Source organism: Balaenoptera musculus, chromosome 11, assembly GCF_009873245.2.
Source record: "Balaenoptera musculus isolate JJ_BM4_2016_0621 chromosome 11, mBalMus1.pri.v3, whole genome shotgun sequence".
Lineage (NCBI taxonomy): Eukaryota > Metazoa > Chordata > Mammalia > Artiodactyla > Balaenopteridae > Balaenoptera > Balaenoptera musculus.
In genome coordinates, this window is record NC_045795.1 from 66,783,135 (window position 1) to 66,805,893 (window position 22,759).

General features: G+C 48.4%; 1 protein-coding gene across 4 annotated transcripts in view; it reads left to right on the forward strand.

The window, feature by feature from the left end:
• DOCK3 (dedicator of cytokinesis 3) overlaps positions 1–22,759 on the forward strand; it is a 385,395-nt gene that overhangs the window by 349,498 nt on the left and 13,138 nt on the right. For 3 of the 4 annotated variants that reach the window (XM_036869659.1, XM_036869661.1, XM_036869660.1), the window contains exons 38-49: positions 2,178–2,326; positions 8,673–8,759; positions 10,160–10,264; positions 14,635–14,776; positions 15,785–15,951; positions 16,104–16,190; positions 16,668–16,847; positions 17,468–17,551; positions 17,682–17,798; positions 19,500–19,621; positions 20,836–20,974; positions 21,483–21,630. In XM_036869659.1, the coding sequence (XP_036725554.1) occupies positions 2,178–2,326; positions 8,673–8,759; positions 10,160–10,264; positions 14,635–14,776; positions 15,785–15,951; positions 16,104–16,190; positions 16,668–16,847; positions 17,468–17,551; positions 17,682–17,798; positions 19,500–19,621; positions 20,836–20,974; positions 21,483–21,630 (1,527 nt within the window). Of the gene's footprint in view, positions 1–2,177; positions 2,327–8,672; positions 8,760–10,159; positions 10,265–14,634; positions 14,777–15,784; positions 15,952–16,103; positions 16,191–16,667; positions 16,848–17,467; positions 17,552–17,681; positions 17,799–18,014; positions 18,101–19,499; positions 19,622–20,835; positions 20,975–21,482; positions 21,631–22,759 lie in introns of those variants that run through there. The other variant, XM_036869662.1, reaches the window with a different exon arrangement.

The following is a 22,759-nucleotide window of genomic DNA, read 5'->3' on the forward strand; positions in this document are numbered from 1 at the left end:
GCCTCCCAGATTTTAGCAGAGTGTCAGGACCCATGATGCCCGTCACCTCACTCCTTTCCCTCAACTCCTTTGTAACGTGGTGGAGAAAAAGCAGGTGGAACTTCCACTTGTGCCTTGCTGCCCAAAGCTCTTCCACTCTCCTTGCCTCCTATTCACCCCCTCTGAGGCCTCAAGGGTGACCTCCAAATTCTGGTGTGCCAGGTTCAGAGCATCCTGAGCTCACTGTCCCTCTTCATGAGCAGAACTTCTCTGAGGACCTTCACAGCTGGAACTAAGTGAGGCCATAACACAGGAACATCAGCCTAACCCTGGGACTTCCAGAACTTGCTGGCAGACCTGCCTTGCAGTCTGGGCTCTTCCCCTGCAAGTACACAACAGCCCCACATTGAGCTCCCAGTGGAGAGTATGGAGAATGTTCACTTGACTTTCTGACAGACCAGACAGGGACCCTTTCATTGTATCTACAGTTTAATCCATTACTACAGCCTTTTCTAAAAGAACAAATTTAGAAGCGTTTCAACATACCTGTCACACTCTGTTTACTGAGCGCCACTTTGAGTCAGGAAGATATGTGTACCCATGTGTGTCCTGCCTGATCACCTGGTGTCATAGTTCCCCCAAAATAGCCACTTCTTCACTGTGGTGACCAGCCGTCACATCTTAGCCCTTGAGCCATAGGACTTGAATTTGTGTGATAGACCAGGAAGTTCAAGCTATTCTTGTCCACAGCATTACTAGAATTAGATGAATTTGTAGAAACAGAGAATCCTCCTTCCTTATTTTATGTTAGATGTTAAAGAGTGTTTGGCATAGATTCCACCTTTCCTGACACAGCTTGGCAAGAATTAAATCTGAAATGACTGGGATGAATCTGCCATTCTCTGCGTCCACTTCCACCCATGATCCCAGCAGCCCTTTGAGAGGGCAGTGAAGTGACAGACTGAAAAATTCCGTGTATCAATAGAGGCATTTACTAAACTCCTGGAGGACTGGGCCATCACTGGGAGGCTATGTCAGGAATTTGGACAGAGAGAGGGTGCTGAGCCTTGCCTCTGGTGGCCTCAGGAATAACATCTTAAAAGAATATTGGCAGGGAAGAAAAGGATTTCACATGGTTTTCTGAGTTCTAAAGGGAGGCCTTGAGGGCCTCATTGGCTTGTTCCCAGTGAGAAGGGGCTTCACAGCTCCAGTGAGGAGGCACGTGTATCCCTGGGCAGGAGGGTCCAGTAGCCAGAGCATAGGCAGAGCGGCAAACATGAGCAGGAGCCTGGAAAGTGGCTGCAGGCAATATACCTGGCTAAAACTGGAAGTGGGTCACTAGATAATTAGAAAAGAGATTCTTCATAGTCATGGGGAGCAGATTTGAATAGGGCCTTGAAGGCCAGGCAGAAGCTAGAACTAATTAACTTGCCAGTAGGAAATGCCCACTAAAAATGAGCAAATAGAACAGGAAAGAGCAGACTGTGTCATAGGACCATGAGCAGCAGTTTGACTGACTCTTTGGGATTTAGGAAGCTACAGTATTTAGCTGTGGTTGTTTTATAAACCCTCTCTAACTGTTCCACATGTATGGGTGGTGTCACAGGGCCCCGTCCTGGGCCCAGCATCAACTTTAGCTTCCTCCAGGAATGGAGCCCATCACACAGTTATCACCGTACACACTCCTTCTCTCTGGTCCTTTTAGAAACAGTCAAGATAAGGAGAAAGGGTCATTCCCAGGGCCATGCTGAGCTCAGAAAATGGAGCTGGAGGCATTGAGGCTGGCTTCGGGAGGGCTGAGAAAAGCCTTAGTCAGTGCTCACCCCTCAGAGCCAGTTCTGAGAAGGTTGGAAAAGAAGCTCTAGTCAGTTGAGCAAAAAGGAACCCAAGAACTCTCTCTGACATGTCAGTGTGTCCCAGAGCAAAGCAACCTGTACACAGACCCTTAGGTACCTGAGCCATACTTTATCTAGCACCCAGAGCAGGTGACCAGGCTGAGGGAGGAAGGTGTCTACTAGGATCTTTGGTTCCTTCATGCTGTGGTCACGGGCTATTGGCTGGCTGCACAGCCCCTCTATCTCAGCTTTGGTATCCAGCATCCCTGATCTGGGCTGCACATGCCTTACGCTGGCATGCTGCTTAGCCTGGTCCCTTGGCACCTGGCTGCCCCTGGACCTCCATAGCCCCTGTCCCCACAGAAGCTGCATTCACTCTGCTCCTCTACTGTGAGCTGCTACAGTGGGAGGAAAGGCCACTGCGGGAATTCCTCCATTACCCATCCCAGACAGAGTGGCAGCGGAAAGAGGGACTGTGCCGCAAGATCATCCACTACTTCAACAAAGGCAAGGTGGGTGTTATTAGGCAAGGCTTTGAGCGTCTCAGCTTCTACTGTACTACATGGCATCTTAACGCTATAGGGATGGCAGCAGCTGCAGAGGTTGCTGTGTGGGGTGGTGAGGGGGTGGAGGCCCATATGTGTGCATTAGGTTTGGAGGCAGCATGACTTTCTCTGGGGAAAAAAAAAGTAACAGCTTAATTCTGTGGCTTGGAAGCCAATTCCAGATTGGGGATGTAAGAGACAACCCCACATACCAGCTTTGCACATCTGTAAATACTAATGCTCCAACAGCAGGGGCTTCTGGGCCCCCTGCTTATATTTATTAGATTTACTTAAATTATTGTAGCTTCCTACTCTGCTATAGAAAATGTGAGCTGTAAAAATTAATGGATTCTAACCACAGCCAATGGAGGCCTGTACTGCCTCTTACGGGTACGTGTTCTTGTCTTGGATTTCCCTTCCTTACAGCATAGTCTGGGCTCCTCTCATTGGGGTTATTCTCTATTAAACCTGATTCTGTGGAATTAGCAGGCATTGTCAGCATTGGTTCAGGCTTCCTTGGGACTTCCCAGCCATTCTGCTCCAATCTCTGGGAGAGCTCCTTGTGGGGCCCTCTGACCCACGTATGGCCCGTACACTGGAAAGGCTGGGCTTGTGTAACTTGTTGAAGCTGTTCTCTCATTACTCAGCTTTGAGCATGTTAAAAAGCTGAAACAGGATTGTTCAGGGAACTATAGTGGCTGAACTCCAGACTTGAATGGAAATTGGTTTTTTAAAATAAGCTTTTTTATCATAAAAAAGAAAGATTTAAACATTAATAACTTCTGCCCATAAATCAGAAAACATTCATCAGTTTTACACAACATGGGAGACTTTTGTTTGTCAAAAACATTCACCCATGTAGGGAACGCACTGGTAAGCAGGAACCTTTCCAAAACCTCAGGAGCTCTCATTTCACCTAGCCCAGAAAGGAGACCCATGCTTAGCTGTCAGCCAGCCACACGTGACTGAGCCACAGTGCCAGCCCAAAGCCTCCTCTCCTTGCTGGTCCAGAGATGGACGGAGGGCCCCATGCCAGCACACTTTTAGGTCTGTCTTCCTGGCACCCAGCCCACCTGGAGCTGCCACCTACCCATATGCCCAGCGAGCCCTCCCAGCTCTGAGGGAATGGCATAAGCATGGTGTGAGTGTGCATGAGTGTTGTTAGTATATTAGCTTATTTTTCTTTCCATGGGCATAGAGTACAGAGTAGAGTTATGCTTATCTGATTGAGCCCAGCAGTGGGACACGTGAGCGTTAATGGTCCCCTTTTCACCCCACACTACAGTAGTGTTAAGAAAGCAGGTTTAAAGGTTAGTATGAACAAGGGAAGGTAATGCAAAACCTGCCTGAGTATTGTGGATAAGCAGGAAGGGGAGAAGGACTGGGAGGCTCCGTAGGCTACCTTCTCAGGGATCTCCCACTCCTTCTAGCAGCCCTGCCTTTGGTGTGAATTGCTGGGGGAGCAGCTTCTGTGCTGAGAACAGACCACTCAGTGAGCCCTTTCATGAGCGCATCCTCAAAGGGGTACTTATCACAATCATTCTCTTGGGCTCATACAGAAGGTCCAACTTTTCTGTTTCTGTACCTTCATACCTGACGGAACCAGTGGATAGGGCTAACCAGTTCTCTTGAAAGCATTCAGGGTTTTTTTTCTAATGGCGCCAGAAAAGCAAAACCTGGCTGATACAAGAAAAGTGCTCCTGGGCTTCCCTGGTGGCGCAGTGGTTAAGAATCCGCCTGCCAATGCAGGAGACATGGGTTCGAGCCCTGGTCCGGGAAGATGCCACATGCCACGGAGCAACTAAGCCCATGCACCACAACTACTGAAGCCCACGGGCACGTGCCCTAGAGCCCGTGCTCTGCAACAAGAGAAGCCACCGCAATGTGAAGCCCGCGCACCACAACGAAGAGTAGCCCCCGCTCTCTGCAACTAGAGAAAAGCCGGTGCGCAGCAATGAAGACCCAGTGCAGCCAAAAATAAAATAAATAAATAAATATTTAAAAAAAGAAGGAAGGGGAGGCATGAAGATGGGAGCTGGTCCTTCATCTCAGGGAAGAGGGAGCAGACAGAAAGGGAAGCTGGGAGGAGGCCTCTGACCCCTAAGGCATACAGACCATCAGGACTGAACCAACCCTCCATGTGGGGGTGGGCTTGGGCTCTACTACTGAGGGCTGCTATTGTTCACACTCCTTTGAAGGAATGAGTCTGTTGCTTCTAAAATGTTGTGTGTAGACAGAAGTACAAAGACTGACAGTCTGGAGTCCCAGGCTTTTGCCTTCCTTTCCAGTTTGAGTAGGGTGAGCCAAGTCAGTGCAACTTTTGTGCCATCCCTGTCAGTGGGGGCAACAAGGATGTATAAACACACATCTGCCCAAGCTGGTAGAAGTGATTGGATTTCAGACACTGGTTAGTAGTTGTGTAGTTGGCTTTGCCTCCTGCCAGAAGGAAGGACACCAAGAGAGAAGATGTAGATGGGATGCATTGTATCTGCAGGGCGTTCCCTCCCTGTGTTCGGAGGTAGCTCTCAAAACCCCCAGCATTCCAGCACAACCCTCAAGGCTGACAGAGTGTCCTGGCTCACACTTGGGGGTTGGGGGGGCAGGCTTGGAGCAGCAGGGCTACAAATTAGGGCAGAGATGCCAGCGAGGCAGATAAGCGTTGATCCTAATAGGAGAGTAGAACTGCTTTACTGGGAGCTACTGTCAGCAGACAAAGCGCCTTTAGCCTCACATGGGTTCCTCATCACCTAAATGAGCAGTTCCCCACTGGGCGCTCCTTACAGGCTGGCTAGCAGTCTGCACACAGCTCAGCTGCTTAGCCAGCCCCCTTGGAGCTGCCTGCCAGGCAGACCCTCCTGTGGGCCCTTCACTGAAACCTGCCCAAGCAGCACTTGGAGCCAGAGAGAGGACAGACATGTGCCCCCTTAAAAGCTGTGATGTGGGGGTACAAGAGGCTTTCTAGCTCACTGAGGCAGAGGCATTGTATCGGAGCAGGGAGTCAGGGTCTATTTAAAATTCTCTTTGGTTTGTTTCAACATTTTTAATTGGTCCTGCAGTTCAATCCATATGGCGTTAATTTCTTCAAAGGATAAGAAACACAGTCCTGGGCTTCCCTCATGGCGCAGTGGTTGAGAATCTGCCTGCCAATGCAGAGGACACGGGTTCGAGCCCTGGTCCAGGAAGATCCCACATGGCGCAGAGCAACTAAGCCCATGCGCCACAACTGCTGAGCCTGCACTCTGCAGCCCACAAGTCACAACTGCTGAGGCCCGTGCGCCTAGAGCCCATGCTCCGCAACAAGAGAAGCCACTGCAATGAGAAGCCTGCGCACCACAGCGAAGAGTAGCCCCCGCTCACAGCAACTAGAGGAAAAGCCCGCGCACAGCAACGAAGACGCAACGCAGCCAAAAATAATTAATTAATTAATTAAATTTTTAAAAAAAGAAACACAGTCCTGAATAAAACAGTGTTGTCCTTCTCCCTGATGCTATTTCAAATCTATTTTTTTTAATATAGTCCTTATTAAACATTCATACTGAAATATTGATGGGTGAAATTATAGTATGATATCTGATATTTGCTTCCAAAACTATGGGGAGGAGTAAGTGGATGAGATGTTTAATGATACAAGACTGGCCATGAATTGGTCATTGTTGAGGTTGGGTGATGAGTACCACCCAATGATGAGTAGGGGTTCATACTTCTATGTTTCTATATGTTTAAAATTTTCCTATAATAAAAAAATTTAATTAGTACTTAGAAGCTGGGGAGAAGAGCCTGGCTAAAATGTCAAGTAAACCTTTGATTCCCAATCTCGCCAAGAGAGAAAGCACTGTATTAAAAAGAGGAGGAAATACACAATATTGCCCCTTAGTGAAGGCCACTGTTAGATGAGCCTGTCACCATAATAGGAGCCACACCACAGAAACAGCCCGAGCCGTGATTAGGCAAGGATTATCTGAAGCCTGCTCTAAGATTTGAATATTTCTGTAAAGGAAATTATCACACCTACTACCAAGCCCTTGGGTAGCTACTTCCTACTTAGCTTCCATACTTGTTTCTAAGCTTAAATGATCTTAATTTAAAAGTCATTGTTTCCTTCATTAACTCATTAAATAAATCTTTATTGAGTACCTGCTCATGGCTGGCACTGTTCTAGGCTCTGAGGATAAAGGATATAAACAGGATCCCTGCCCTCATGCAGCTTATCATCTAATTGAGACTAATACAACATAAAAGTAAATACTTTTTAGCCCAGAAATAAACCCACACACCTATGGTCAATTAATCTTCAGGCAAGAATATACAGTGGAGAAAAGACAGTCTCTTCAGCAGTTGGTGCTGGGAAAGCTCGACGGCCGCATGTAAATCAGTGAAGTTAGAAAACTCCCTCACACCATACACAAAAATAAACTCAAAATGGCTTAAAGATTTAAATTTAAGACATGACAGCTTAAAGCTCCTAGAAGAGAATATAGGCAAAACAATCTCTGACATAAATTGTAGCAATATTTTCTTAGATCAGTCTCCCAAGGCAAAAGAAATAAAAGCAAAAATAAACGGGACCTAATCGAACATACAAGCTTTTGCACAGCAAAGGAAACCATAAACAAAATGAAAAGACAACCTACAGACTGGGAGAAAGTATTTCAAATGATTCAACCGACAAGGGCCTAATTTCCAAAATACACAAACAGCTCATATAGCTCAGTATCAGAAACAAACAACCCAATCAAAAAATGGGCAGAGGGACTTCCCTGATGGTCCAGTGGGTAAGACTCCATGCTCCTAATGCAGGGGGCCCGGGTTCGATCCCTGGTCGGGGAACTAGATCCCGCATGCATGCCACAACTGAAGAGCCCGTGTGCCGCACATAAGACCTGGCACAGCCAAAATTAATTAATTAATTAAATGTTAAAGAAAAGAAAAAATATTAAAACAAAACAAAAAATGTGGTTGCACCATTAAAAAAAAAGGGCAGAAAACCAAAATAGACATTTCTCCAAAAGAGATATAAAGATGGCCAACAGGCACATGAAAAGATGCTCAGTGTCACTAATTACTAAAGAAATGCAAATCAAAACTACAGTGAGATATCACCTCACACTGGTCAGAATGGCCAGCATCAAAAAGTCTGCAAATAATAAATGCTGGACAGGGTGTGGAGAAAGGGAACCTCCTACACTGTTGGGGGCAATGTAAATTGGTGCAGCCACTATGGAGAGCAGTAAGGAGGTTCCTTAAAAAACTAAAAATAGAGTTAGTTTTAGTTACATGATTCAGCAATCCCACTCCTGGGCATATATCCAGAAAAGACAAAAACTCTAATTCAAAAAGATACATGCACCTAATGTTCATACCAGCACTATTTACAACAGCCAAGGCATAGAAGCAACCTGTGTTCGTCAACATAAGAATGGATAAAGAAGATGGGGGGAGGATGTGTGTATGTGTGTGTATGTATATATATTATATACATAATGTAATATTAGTCATTAAAAAGAATGAAATACTGCCATTTGCAGCAACATGGATGGACCTAGAGATTATCATACTAAGTGAAGTACGTCAGACAGAGAAGACAAATATTATATGATATCACATGTGGAATCTAAAAAAATTATACAAATGAACTTATTTACAAAACAGAAACGGACTCACAGACATAGAAAACAAACTTATTGCTACCAAAGGGGAAAGGGTGGAGGAGGGATAAATTAGGAGTTTGGGATTAACAGATACACACTACTATATATAAAATAGATAAACAACAAGGATGTACTATATAGCACAGGGAACTACATTCAATATCTTGTAATATCTTGTAATAACTACATTCAATATCTAGTAATATTGGAATCTGAAAATATATGTATGCGTGTGTGTGTATGTGTGTGTGTGTGTGTGTGTGTGTATATAGTCTTATTTATATAACTGGATCACTTTTGTGTACCTGAAACTAACACAATATTGTAAATCAACCGTACTTCAATTTGAAAAAGTAAATACTTTTTTTATACAAGATAACTTCAGAGTAGTGAAAGAATGGTTGTGGTAGTGCGTGTCCTTGACAAGGTAGTTAGGGAAAGGCCTCTTGGAAGTGGAAACATTTGAGTAGAAACCTGAAAGCTATGCCTCAAGCCAGAAAACCACAGTGCTATGTGTTCTCCACAAATTGGTTTTGAGCATATGTTCTTTGTGACATATGAGTTGCAGGAGGCCTTTGGTTGTGCCCTCTGATATGTTTGATATGGGCTTGGGCCATTCCGAGGCTGCCTGAGGTGCTGAAGCCTTTTTCCTATTTCTGATGCAGAGTTGGGAGTTTGGGATCCCACTGTGCAGGGAGCTGGCGTGTCAGTATGAGAGCCTCTATGATTATCAGAGCCTCAGCTGGATTCGGGTGAGCTTTGCCCCTTCCCCCACCCCAACCCTGAGTGGAGGTGCTAGCACTTTTCTGGCATCAACTTCTAAGGGAGCGTTTACTGTGGACCCAGCCCTTGGTTTAGTGCTGTGGACAGTACAGGAGAAGCAAAAGCCAAGGTTCCTGCTCTCAAGATGCTTGCATTATGGCTGGGGAACCAAAACAAACACATGACAAATGATTGTATGATCCAGACCCCAAGGGCCACTGGTGCTCAAGGAAGGGAGAAGTAGTATACACAGGATAGGATGGGGGTTTCAAGGAGGAGGTGGCAGCTCGACTTCATGAAGAAGCTTTTCCTGAAATGATTTTGTTCAGGTATGCTTCATCTGAAAACATTATAAGATCTTTCAGTGCCTTGGCTTATGGTCAATTCTAAGCAGCCAAGTAAAGGAAGTTCTTCTTCCCTTCTTTGATGAAAAATATTCAAAATTAAGTGAAATGGACTTTGAAGGTCTCCCAAATTTTTCCTAGTTGCCGGTGCTGGGTATTAAATCGTAACAGGTCATTGGCAAAGAGAAGTCAGGAATCTCAGTTCATCCTCCTCCTGCACCCTTGTCAGCATGGCTAGCTCTTCTGTGTTCCCTGATCCTGATCAGGATTTGGGCCTATATAATAGATGTGGTTCTCTAGCAATAGCTTTTTGACTGGTCTTTGAAGGCCGCTGCCCCCTGGCAGGCTGGCTTGATTGAGTGCATTAGGGCTGTCTTCCCAGTCAGATTTCAGTGAGTTTTTCTGAACCTGAAGCCAGGCCAGCCAAGACTAAAAAACTTATTGACCTTGGTAATACCAGACATCATGGATATTAGTTCAACTTTTAAAGTTTAAAATCTCCTAAATTGGGACCAGTACCAGTGATGCTGGTAACTAAGCCTTCCTCATTCTGTTAGTGTCGAGTCAGATGATAAATGAACAAGAGCAATGCAGATGGACTGATGGAAAATGGTGCCACCTATAAGCAACACTAGCTTATACTCAATTGGTGTAGTGAATATCAGTCCAAACCAGGAATTCCTGAGCAAAAAAAGGAAGTCCATGTTAAATGTGTACCCCTGAAAGTACAGGAAGCCTGAGTCTCTGTGGGGCTGAGTCCACTCATTGGGAAGGACACTCCAAGCAGCCTCTCAGGGCTGCTTCACCGTCAGGGGACAATGGAGAGCGAAGACTTCCTCTCCATCAGGCAGTTCCCCAGGGAGAGGTTGATCAGGGCTAGGGGCTCACTTTTTATCTAGACTGAGTCACCATGTTCTCTTTCCAAAAGACAGTGTCTACTTAGGCCTGGGAGAACTTGCTTTGGACACCACTAGCAGTCAAGCCAACCAACACAACTAGCAGTCAAGCCAACTAGCAGTCAAGCCAACTTCCTTTCTCGTTCACAGAAAATGGAGGCCAGCTACTATGACAACATCATGGAGCAGCAACGCCTGGAGCCTGAGTTCTTTCGGGTCGGCTTCTATGGCAGGAAGTTTCCTTTTTTCCTTCGGGTGAGTCCATTCAGGTAGTCACAAGAACTTCTATCATATTTTACACGTAAGTTATTTATAACCTGGTTTTTTTTTAACCTTTTTCCTATTCTACTGAACACATCTTTTTGAAGGACTGACCAGCCAACAAAAAGCACTTGGCTTAATTTGACTGGACTAGCTACCAACTTTAGACTCTGTTTCTCTCTGCAGTACTGTTTTGTAGCTACCTGGAATGTATGAGGGTGGTTTTCTTACCAAATCAACCAAGTTCCTGCAGGAAATGACCAGGGTGTGAGAATGTCCCATAGGTATGTTTAGAAACCTTCCAACTTCTGTTTCCAGTGCCTGGAATCCTCCAGTGTGACTATTCTCAGCCAGACAGGACATCAGTACAGCCCTGACCTCAACAGTAGGCAGTCCAGCCAGGGTGGAGAATTATTGATTTGAGAGATTTCAGAGGATAGTCCCCTTGCTCCTGGGGTTTGTGAGAGCTGCCAAACATTGGATTTGGCTGTGGAAAGCCTTTCCTAGGCAGCCAGTTCTCTGGCCCATGATGATTACAGCCATTTTGCTCCACCATTGCTGGAAAGGCTGAGCTGGTATATAAACAGAGTGGAAGGAATGACTGAGCATAGACATACTGACACCAGTTAAACAGTTGCGATTTTTTTTGTCTTTAATCAGCACAACCCAGAGGCTCCAGGAGAAGTCAGCCTGGGCTTGTAGGCTGTAGCCCATACGGATTTACTGTTCTCAAATGACCTAAACGAAGCTGTGCTGATGAAAGAGCCCTAGGGCTGCAGTTGAGACCTAAGAGTAGCTCCGATTGTCCCCAGTTCCAGTATCATACTAAGGTTCAGTGTCCAGGAATCAGCTGGGAAAATTCATAGGATTCCCTTGATGTGTTTGGGATCCTATCTTACTGGAGAAATTGCTTTAGCCAGTGAGCAATAATAAGCTTGGTATCTCATCAAAGGTCAACTGAGCTTAATGGCTCCTTAAAAAAAGCCAGTCTGCTAAGCAACAAAGTCCAGGTTGACTACATTTCAGATGTAAGGCAGGTCAACATGCACATTTCTTGAGCAGTAATCATTATAGGCTAAAAAGAAAATGATTTCTACAGGAACTAGCAATAGTGATAGGGACAGCAAGCACTCTCTGCCTGATCGTGATCCCCGTAAGGCTCTAAGTCTATTGCACAGGAGTGTTTATAGTAGCAGAATGTGAATGAGTAGAGGATCTCCTCAGGAGACTGGACCTCCTTCATTCTCTAGGGACCATCCAGTCCAGGCATATCAGAAGTGGCATGTTTGTTGCCCCCATCAGCATAGATCATACAACAGCAGTGGGGGTAGAGGTCAACAGAAGAGAAAGCCGGCAAAAAAAAAAAGAGAAAGAAGGAATAGTACAAGAATTAGAAACCAAAAGCATCTCTAGAAAGCCCTTTGATAAGCTAATGATTCTAGCCCTGTAAGTTATTTCTTTCGCATTTTATCTTTGCAAATTATGCTTGTCATTTTATTCTCCTTGTTTAGTCCCACAATTTGTATGTCATCCACCAGATTTTACTCCAAAACATCATTATTTTGAGTAATACAAAATCAGGCCCTGATGTTCCCCATTTCTGTCTTTGTCAAGCAGGAGGTCTCCATCATGGTTCCACCTGGCTCCCACCCCTCATGCTCATGTCACAGGGAATGTCAGTGTCTTAGGGCTCTCAGAGCTTTCTGACAAGTAGGACCTGGTATAGAACCTGCATCTGAGCCATTCATACAGTGTTCTCAAGTGACAGTCTAAATGTTCAAACGTGGTTTCAAGGGTGCCAGTAATGGAGGAAAAATAACAAGAGGTGTTAGGAAATATCGTCCATCAGTCCATCCTCATTTCCACACTAGGAGCTATGTTTCATGCATACAAATCTGCCTGGCCTGGCTACCTGCTGCCTTCCCTTCCCTCAGCTGCTCAGTTCATCTGTGGCAAATGGAATAAGTCCAGTGGAGGTAGCCGTTTGCTTTATAAATGGCAAGGGCAACATGGAAAGCAGTGGCAGCCAGATCTGTCTCCTGTAGGGATGCTGGGGCTCTCGCCTGAGCAGACTTGAAAGCAGCAACCAGCCTCAAAGGCAATGCTCTGTGCCTTCCTCCTGCTGGTCTTCCCCAGAACACTAGGCTACTCTTTCACCTTCCCCCATGGGCCATCTATTACTCTAGCTCTGTCAGCTTGAGTTCTCTGGACCATCTGCCCATCTTGCTTCACAAATGTGATTATCTACTAATCTGCATGGAGACAGGAAAACATCCAGCCCTCCCTCCTTGGGGGAATTTCTGTTTCTCTTCATTTGACTTATGAACAGACACTGGAGAGGATTGTACGTTTGTGAGTGGATATGAAAAGGCCAGTTCTAAACAGTTACCTTCTTTGTCAGTTCTCCTTATCAAGCAAGGGACTTAGAAATGTCTCTGTCCTCTGTCTGTTCCACTGGAGAGGCCAGCCTGCTCTTCCTGACCTTGACTTCCCTTCCAGTGTTGCCCTTCCATTCTGATCCATCTGGACATGTGGCCTAGCCTTAGCTGAGTTCTCCCATAGTAAGAGAAGAAGTGAAAAGTGGGCAGAAATCCTATTCCAAAAAGGCTGAGGTCATCCACAGCCTGGCCTGTGATTATCCCTGTACTGGGAAGCGTAGGGCTGGCCCTGTGGAACCTCTCTCTCCCCCTTCCTCTGAAGACATGCCAAGAGGGGCTGCCAGTGCCTGACACCATTTGCCAAAGTGAATCTAGTGAGGCAACTAGGCAGGCAGACAGATGTCACCAGAGGGCTTCAGAGGAGCCTCCTCCAGCCACTCACTCTTGACCAGCTGTGAGGTAGACAGAGCAGCAGGGTTGAAGGTGCCTTGTCATGCCTTCCGTACACAAAGAAAAAAACTGAGACCTAACCTGTACCAAGTGTGATGTAACATGAGGTTTTAAGAAATGTGTAATTGGGGACTTCCCTGGTGGCACAGTAGTTAAGAATCCACCTGCTAATGTGGGGGACACAGGTTCTATCCCTGGTCCGGGAAGAGCCCACGTGTCGCAGAGCAGCTAAGCCCGTGCGCCACAACTACTGAGTCTGTGCTCTAGAGCCCGCGAGCCACACTACTGAGCCCACGTGCCACAGCTACTGAAGCCTGCGCACCTAGAGCCTGTGCTCCACAACAAGAGAAGCCACTGCAATGAGAAACCCGTGCACCACAACGAAGAGTAGCCCCCTCTCACTGCAACTAGAGAAAGCCCACGCGCAGCAACGAAGACCCAATGCAGCCAAAACTAAATAAATTTATTTTTTAAAAAAAAGAAAGAGGGCTTCCCTGGTGGCGCAGTGGTTGAGAATCTGCCTGCCAATGCAGGGGACACGGGTTCGAGCCCTGGTCTGGGAAGATCCCACATGCCGCGGAGCAACTCGGCCCGTGAGCCACAACTACTGAGCCTGCGCGTCTGGAGCCTGTGCTCGGCAACGAGAGGCCGCGATGGTGAGAGGCCCGCGCACCGCGATGAAGAGTGGCCCCCGCACCGCGATGAAGAGTGGCCCCCGCTTGCCACAACTAGAGAAAGCCCTTGCACAGAAACGAAGACCCAACACAGCCATACATACATACATAAATAAAAAAGAATGTAAGCAGACAAGAATAGCATTAAAAAAAAATAATTAAAAAAAAAAAAAAAAAAAAGAAAGAAATGTGTAGCTGGAATGATGTTCTGCTGACACAGTTGCAAAGGAGTTGCTGCCAGAGAGGTTGATAAATGCCCACTGGACACTGGGCAACGTTTAGACTGTTTCTCCCAGCTGACAAAAGTGATCCTACAAAAGCACACACCTGATCACCCCTTTTTCTAAATTATTTGGTGGTACGCATAGTGATACTCCTTGGCACACACCTGCAGGCATGTTCACTCACCCTCCCACCAGTTCTCCACAAGCACCTTCTTTCTAGCTGTGCCTTTTCCTGCCTTGGCTTGTGGCCCTGGTTGTCACCGTACCCACATAGATTGCCCCCCACTCTTCTCTACTGCGCTAACCCAGGTGGACCTTCTAAGGACTCTTTTCAGGCATGGCTGTTTCCAAAATCTCACCCCGCCTCCCCACTTGCATCCCTTCCTGTGTGAGGAGACCTCCCTCCCTCGAGCTTCCTGCAGCCTTTGCCGTACCTACCACCCCGGGCTGTCACACCACAGTGCAGTTCTCCCTTCTGCTGTCCCTCACCCTTCTTGACCATCGTTTCCCTTAAGGCAGAGACTTAGTGCTGTGTCCATGCCTGCCACAGGGGTTCCTAGGACACGTCTGTGGGATGAGGAGGCGGGGGATGGGTGGCTGCAGGCGAGGCATTGAGTGTGCTCTCCCGTTTGTGGCAGAACAAAGAATACGTGTGCCGTGGCCACGACTACGAGAGGCTGGAGGCCTTCCAGCAGAGGATGCTCAGCGAGTTCCCACAGGCTGTCGCCATGCAGCACCCCAACCACCCTGATGACACCATCCTGCAGTGTGATGCCCAGTGTATCTTTTGACACTTAGTAGGGGAAGGAGGGCTGGGGTCCTGGGAGGTGAGGCCCACCCAGTCAGCTGCCCCTCTGCCATGTCGTTGGCCAAACAGGCCAGGTTACCTATAAGTCCTGAAGCAGAGTGTGTCCTCATTACTGACTGACACTTAGCAGGGCACTCGTGCTTCACAGAGGGGCAGTGGCATGCCCTTAGCCATGGGGGCCTGGTCATCAGCTGAGCTTCAGGGGGACCTTTATCCCTCTGGTTGGCTGCTGCCAGCACCTGAGTCCCCACCCTGCCCTATGAAGGGTCTGTCTAGGCAGCCAGCAGCAATCACTGTGGACTCTTGCCACAGGGATACTCCACTTCTGTGTCCTGCTCTACTCCCACGTGCATCTGTTGTTACCCAGAGCCTTTGCCAGCAGGACTGAGGCACAGCTCTGGGGATGGGGGAGGAGACAGGGGGTCTGAGGCACTTGGAAGTCTGAATGCAAACACTGGCCTGCCCCTCATTCCCCACACACAGCTTCCTTGAAGACCTCATGACGGTCGCCATGACTGTGGCAAGCTTGTTCCAGAGAGAGGAGGGCAGGTAGACTCCCATATGTTATCTCGCCACAGAGATCCCAAAGAGTACTTTGTTAAAATGTTGTTTTGCAGTAAATACAGTTTACCCACAGTGGGCAGGCCCAGGCCCTTGCAGCTTTTTCATTTCTGTGGGGTGGACACCTGCATTCTCCTGACCCCTTTCCCTTCTTTCTTAAAGGGGCACTGGAGAACACCTAGCTGTTGACATCTCAGCTTGGCTGAGTGCTCAGGAGACTGATTGCTGGAGCGGGGAGAGGGGCAGATAGGGAGATTCGGTCTGTGTTTGGGTCTGATCTGCCCCTTGAAATGCTGCTGCTGCCAGTAGGGAACAAGGGCTGTGGTGTTCTTCTCTCCTTTGGGGGGATGACAGGGGTCAGCCACTCAGGTCCATCTCTCTTTCAGTCTTTATGGGTTTCTCCTTCACTTCCTGCCCAGACTTGCAGATCTATGCAGTGACGCCCATTCCAGATTATGTGGACGTCCTGCAGATGGACAGGGTCCCAGATCGCGTCAAGAGCTTCTACCGCGTCAACAATGTGAGGAAGTTCCGGTACGACAGGCCTTTTCACAAAGGCCCCAAGGACAAGGAGAATGAATTCAAGGTGAACAAATCTAGGGAAGTGGGGGCAGTGCTTATAGCGAGGCCGGGGCAAGCCCCACTTTCTCAGGAGCTCATCAGTGTCTCACCCTTCGGGCAGGCAGGGCGTGGTAAAAATCACTTAATGGCCTGAACCTACCTGTGCCTTCCCTGCAGAGCCTGTGGATCGAGCGAACCACGCTGACCCTGACCCACAGCTTGCCTGGCATCTCTCGGTGGTTCGAAGTGGAGAGGAGGGAGCTGGTGAGACACGTTTCAGATGGGGCTGATTTTCACAGCTGCTTCCTCAGTTCTTGCTTTGGGGGCCTTTCTCTAAGGGCTGAAGAGAGAAAGAGTGCTTAGGCCGCCTATCTGGCCTAGGCTGCCACAGGCAATCCTGTGCTGGAGGCTTTGTGCACCTTCGTTCTCTCATTTAATAGTCACAACACCCTTAGGCACCAGGTATTTTTTTTTCTCACAATTTATGAATGCAGAAACTATTCTCTGAAGTTCAGGAAGCCAGAGACCTCTGACTTCAGAACTGGTGCTCTTCTCTATTTACTGTACTTCTAAGTGCCTACAGATTAGAAGAGGAAATTACAAAGGGCTCAGGGAGTCCCAACTCCACAGGAACAAGGGCGGGGAGTCAGAATCACAGGTCATAGATCCCTGCTGTCAGAACTGTGATGAGGGAGGGGTTGACATTGTGCCTGGGATGACACCATTGATGTGTGTCCCCAGGTGGAGGTGAGCCCCCTGGAGAATGCCATCCAGGTGGTTGAGAATAAGAACCAGGAGCTGCGGGCCCTGATCAGCCAGTATCAGCACAAGCAGGTGCACGGCAACGTCAACCTGCTCAGCATGTGCCTGAATGGCGTCATTGACGCCGCTGTCAATGGAGGCATTGCACGCTACCAAGAGGTGAGCTGGGGTCCCAGACCAAACCCTGGCTGGGAAAGCAGTTCTCAGGTGCCTCTTCTTGAGATTCCAGCCTCTGAGGGAAGCCTTCCCAACAAGCCCTCTCCTGGCTGTGCCTCAGCTGGCCAAGGATGGTCCTGGGATGAGGCTTTAAGCTCCCTGCCACTCCCTATTTACATTGCACAGCTCTCTGATGGGGCCTTTTCTTCATTTTTATTCTCTGAACTCTGACAGATGGGTAATCCATCTGATTATGGAAGGATGTTAAGTGGCCTCCAAGAGGAGCCTGAGAGCCCAGCCCTTCACAAGAAGTGAGCTGTGGGCTGGCTAAGAGACTAGTCCCCTCACCCTGGCCACCAGCCCTGCCTGCCCTACCCAAGCCAGCAAGGCTCCATGAGGGGCTGAGACCAGCATTCAGGCTTAGATTACTTGGTCACCTTCGGTCCTTCTTAAGACACAAAAAAACACATCTGTGATTGCCGGAGGTTCAAGCAGGCCAAGCTAGAGGTACGTTGGTGTGTGTACCTGTTAGGAGGCAGCCCGGCTACCTTTCAAGTGGCACCTTCAGACTCTAAGTAGTAGCCCTGGGAAGAGTCTTCCTGACGTGGCCTTTTCTTTCACAGGCCTTCTTTGATAAAGATTACATCACCAAGCACCCAGGAGATGCTGAGAAGATCACTCAGCTCAAGGAACTCATGCAAGAGCAGGTATGTCTTGCCGGGGTTAGAGGCCAGTGTCTAGGAGGGAAAGGCTAGTCACCACACGATAACTGGATAGCTGCAGCACCCAAGGTCTGCTCCCTGGCTAAGGGAGTAGTGTTGTCTATCACCCTGATAGGTTCATGTTCTTGGAGTCGGGCTGGCAGTTCATGAGAAGTTCGTGCACCCAGAAATGCGCCCTCTGCATAAGAAGCTGATTGATCAGTTCCAGATGATGCGGGCCAGTCTCTACCATGTAAGCTGATCCCTGTCCTGTCCCTGCTGCAGTATAACCAGGTGTCACTTCCTCCAGACCTGTGCAGCAAGCCAGAGGAAGGGGGGGTGGGAAGAGGGGCTGGAGAGGCAAACGTGAAGGAAAAGCTGTTCCCACCACAGGATAGCAGGAGGCAGAGGTGGGTGCTCTAGCCAGGAGAAGGACACCCAGGATCCTCTTACTCACTTCCTCCCTAAGGAGGAGTCATATTCAAGGACAGAGAATGTTTTTTTCAATGCACTGTGCTGGTGAAGAGAGGTTTTCATATGAGGAGGAAAAGTTTACGGCCCACGTGCAGGGATCTCTTTGGAGATATTTTTCATCCCAGGAACCTACAGAGGTAAGGCATAACCTGAGCCAGCCTTCTCTCCTCCCTCTCCCTCTTTCCCCTCTCTTTCCCCTTCCTCTTTAACCCCCTGCCTCCCTTCCCTCCCTCTTCCTCCATCATGTCTGATGACCCAGGCTCACATCTGAGAAAGCCTAGAGTGGGCAGTACTTTTGTACTGGCCTCTCTTAGAAGGGTCAGGTAGGTTCTGGGGCTGGCCCAGGCCCCAGAAGATCTCCCTGACTCTGACCTGCCTCCTAGGTCTCCATGGCAGGGTTTGACCCAAGGACTGATGCACACAAGCAGTAGCAGGGTCTGTATTCCAGGGCTAGTTTCCCTCCAGGGGTCTTACAGGGAATGCTGTCTGGCTGAGAGTAGGCTTCAGGTGGTCTTGAGCGAAAACTTCTGGTCTCTCTGTGTGTGAACTTCCCCATCACAGCAGGTGACCCAGGCAAGCTAGAGCCTGGCCACTGGGGGAGCTCTCTAGCATGCAGGCTGTCAGGTCACTGCAGGAAAAGGCACAAAATGCTCGCCCACATACCTCAGGGTCTCCAGGGCACACATGGAGGTGTCCTCTCCAGCTGCAGAAGCACATTTCAGCCTTCTGCATGCTTTGGAAGAAGGGAGTGGAAAACCTCCTGCTTCTTCAGGGCAAGCTCAGAAACATCCCCAGTGCACCTAAGGCCCACAGATTGTGAAGGACTTCAGGAAGCCTGGACAGTTGTGCTTTGTTTCCTCAGAGTCACAAATAGGGACACAAACCAATGTGCTGTCACCCAGGAGGATTTGGGATCAAAAGTTTCTGCCAAGATGTCTACATACTTAATTATGCAAAAATAGAACTGTACTGTTTTCCAATTACTTGCATCAGGATTTTGTGTCCTGTCTCCCCATAGACTGTGTCACAGACAACTTAACCCAGGTCACTGAGAACTGAGCCATTTAGCAATCCAATAAAACCCAACTCCAGTTCTTATGTAAGAGGTGTCCACTGTCTGACAGATGATAATCAGCTCTTCCTCTCCTGTTTCCCAGCTCTTGTTCTACTTTTCCTATAGTGAGAAATGCCTGTTAACACACTCTTATGAACTCAGACCAACCTCAGCCTACTCCAGATGAGCTCTTAGTGGGTTGACCTAGGCCTCACAGCCTCTGCCCCAGGCTGCAGTGTGGTTAGGAGGGTGCTTTAGTCGTGAAGGGGTCACTGCCCAAAAGAAGCCAGTAGTTCAGGTTCAGCCAACAGTATATGATTTTTTTTTCTTTTACATTCCTGCCACCAGCCTGCTCTTCCCTCTCACCTCTTAATTACTTATTTATTCTTAATTATTTATTATGAAGGGGCATTCGTTTCTCAACAGGAGTTTCCGGGTTTGGACAAGCTAAGTCCTGCATGTTCAGGCACCAGCACCCCACGGGGAAATGTCCTAGCATCCCATAGCCCCATGAGCCCAGAGAACATCAAGATGACCCACCGGCACAGGTATGGCCTTAGGGCTGAGGAGGGTCCCCTCCACAAAGGTAAGTCTGAATGTCAAAGATCAGAGCAAGGAAGTCCAAAATAGTGCTTGTGTGTACGCACATGCCCTCTTACCCATGTGCACAGCAAACACACAGCTCCTGCTACAGGATCTACACTCTGCATCCAGTCATCCTGGGTGACAGAGGAGTATACATGGTATTGTGGGAACACGGAGGAGGGGGCATTTGGGTTAAGTCTTGAAGGGTAAGTAGAAGTTTGCTGGGCAGAAAAGATCCAGGCAAAGTCACTAACATGTGCAGACACCTCAAGATATGAGCAAGCCAGTCTGGTCAGCACTCCAGGTAGAGCCAAGTGGCTGGAGTACAGGATTCCAGGGCATGGAAGAGGGCCAGGACCAGCTCTGGATGGTCTCGGTTCATTCAGGCCTTTGGACTTGATCCCAGGGGGAATGAGGATCACCAGTTGGTTTTAAGGAAGAGGACAACATGGTGATGTGAACATCAAGGTGTCCCTGCTCTGCACTCAGGAGTCCTGGTCACCGGGGCTCCACTGGGGAGACTTCAAGTCTCCAGGGCAGGAAGCCCAGGCCAGGGGATGACCCTGGAGAGGAGCCCTCACTTGGGTTTGTTTTCCAATGTGAGCAGCAAGTCAGCACAGAGGGGTACTCAGCAAATGAGAAGGAATGAATGAATGGGGGGCTGCCTAGAACTGATAGAAGAGAACTGTTGGCAAGCCTGTGGCCACAGAAATGGAAGGAGGCCAACAGATGGTTCACAGCCAGCTATTTTGATAGCTTCCCCAAACCAGGAAGACACCCTGACCTAGGAGCAGATCCCATCCGGGTGTGGGCACTGGCTCAGATAAACACCCCATAGCAAGGAGGACCTGGGATCCTTGACCTGATTCAGCATATCTCTCATTCCTCCTGCGACACTGCTGATGTCATCAGACTGAGTGGCCATAAACCATTTAACTCTAGGTCGAGTCTATGCCAAGCTACGGTTGGCCCTCCCAGACTAGGGGCCCCTGGTGGGGTTCAGGACTGCTCCAGGCCTCAGATGGGTATGAGCATTGGCTATGGAACCATCCAAACCAGCGATGGCTAAGGCTTGGGGATGACTGTTTTATACACACCCATGACTCTCCCCCCACCACCTAGCAAAGTGTCTCAGCTCCAGACCTGACTCCTCCCTATCTCCCATTCTTGTTCACAGCCCCATGAACTTGATGGGGACTGGCCGCCATTCATCATCCTCTCTCTCCTCACACACATCTAGCGAAGCTGGAAACGTGGTGATGTTGGGTGACAGCTCCATGGGCGAGGCTCCTGAGGACCTGTACCATCACATGCAGGTACAAGAACTGTCCAAGGAGAATGGGCCAGGGCACCATACCTAGAGGATTCACCTCTCTGCTGGCCTGAGGACTGGCATCCCTGCCTAGTTCTCTTGTTCCTGAATTCAGAACACCCAGAGCTAGCAAAACTGCCTTCCCTCCACACCATCCCATGTTGCACTTCCCAGGCCTTCTTTCCCAAGAAGGAAATCTAGCTTCAGTCCTGGCTGCTCTTAGAGATCCCATGGGAATGCTCCTCTGACAGATTGCCTTCCTGCCTGGCATTCCTGATGGCTAAGTCCTGCTTCCTCCATGGGCACCATCACTAGAGTCTACCCAACAGCCCTGCTCCTTTGGGGTTATAGGTGACCCTTAGTGCTGGCCATCAGCCTGGCCTCCATCAGGGCAAGGGTACAGTATCAGACACTGGGTCTGGGCACCTCATGGCATGAAGAAGCCAACTCTGGGCCAGTCTACAATCCTGGCCATTCAGACCTCTATCCTGCTAATTTTTCTCCCTTTGCAGCTCGCGTATCCCAACCCCAGGTACCAGGGCTCAGTCACCAACGTCTCTGTTCTGTCCTCGTCCCAGGCAAGCCCTTCTTCCTCCAGCCTGAGTTCCACTCATTCAGCACCATCCCAGATGATTACCTCTGCCCCTTCCAGTGCCCGAGGTAAGGATGGCAGGGCGCTGCTTGCAGAAGGGAGAGGAGAGAGCCTCATGGGCCCCACTTGTCCTCCTCTCATCTGTGGCTATGTCTTTGAAAGCGGCCCTGTGACTTAGAGAATGCTCACCTGCGCTTTTAGCACCAAGGACTCGAGGGGTCCTACCTCCAAATCTTTTTCTCTGGCTGGCTTCAGACCCTGCTTGGAGCAGTGGTTGCAGCTATGCTGCCACTGAGGTAGCTAGCCATCGCATCTCCACCTCAGTAAGAGGACACACAGCCTAGGGGAAGGCTCAGTTCTTTTCCATTGAAGTGTTTGCAAGAATAAAGCTCAAAGTTAAGGCAAAAGTGAGTTTTGTCTTGAGTAATCAAACATGATGAAAAAGTATGAAAATTAAATTTGAAGACTAAAATTAACCCTGGAAAATATTATTATAAACGGTAACAACAGCCAAAAAATCTTTGTTCAGTTGGGAAAGTCTTTTTTTTTTTTTTTAATTTTTATTTATTTATTTATTTATTTATTTATTTATGGCTGTGTTGGGTCTTCGTTTCTGTGCGAGGGCTTTCTCTAGTTGCGGCAAGTGGGGGCCACTCTTCATCGCGGTGCACGGGCCTCTCACTATCGCCGCCTCTCTTGTTGCGGAGCACAGGCTCCAGACGCGCAGGCTCAGTAACTGTGGCTCACGGGCCTAGTCGCTCCGCGGCATGTGAGCTCTTCCCAGACCAGGGCTCGAACCCGTGTCCCCTGCATTGGCAGGCAGATTCTCAACCATTGCGCCACCAGGGAAGCCTGGGAAAGTCTTAATCAGGAGAGATGGCTCTGTAAAAAGCTATTAACTTTGCCAATTATTGCTTGATTTCTTGTTCAGTTGAATAAATATTGTTCTGAGCCAGCATCTTTTTCACATTCTGATTCTAGTTCCTGTAGTAAAATTTGATTCTCTGTCCTTTTAGATAGAAACATTCACAGTGGAATGGAAATTAGCTATGGTGACTAAAATCTAGCACTTCCCAGGGTTGGCTGTGCAGAATAGTAGCAGAAGAGAGTGGTGAGCTTACCAGCTAGTCACTGGCTGTTGCTTCCAGGCTTCAGCGGGGTGGAGTCTCTTTGTTCTTCTCATTATTATGAAGATAA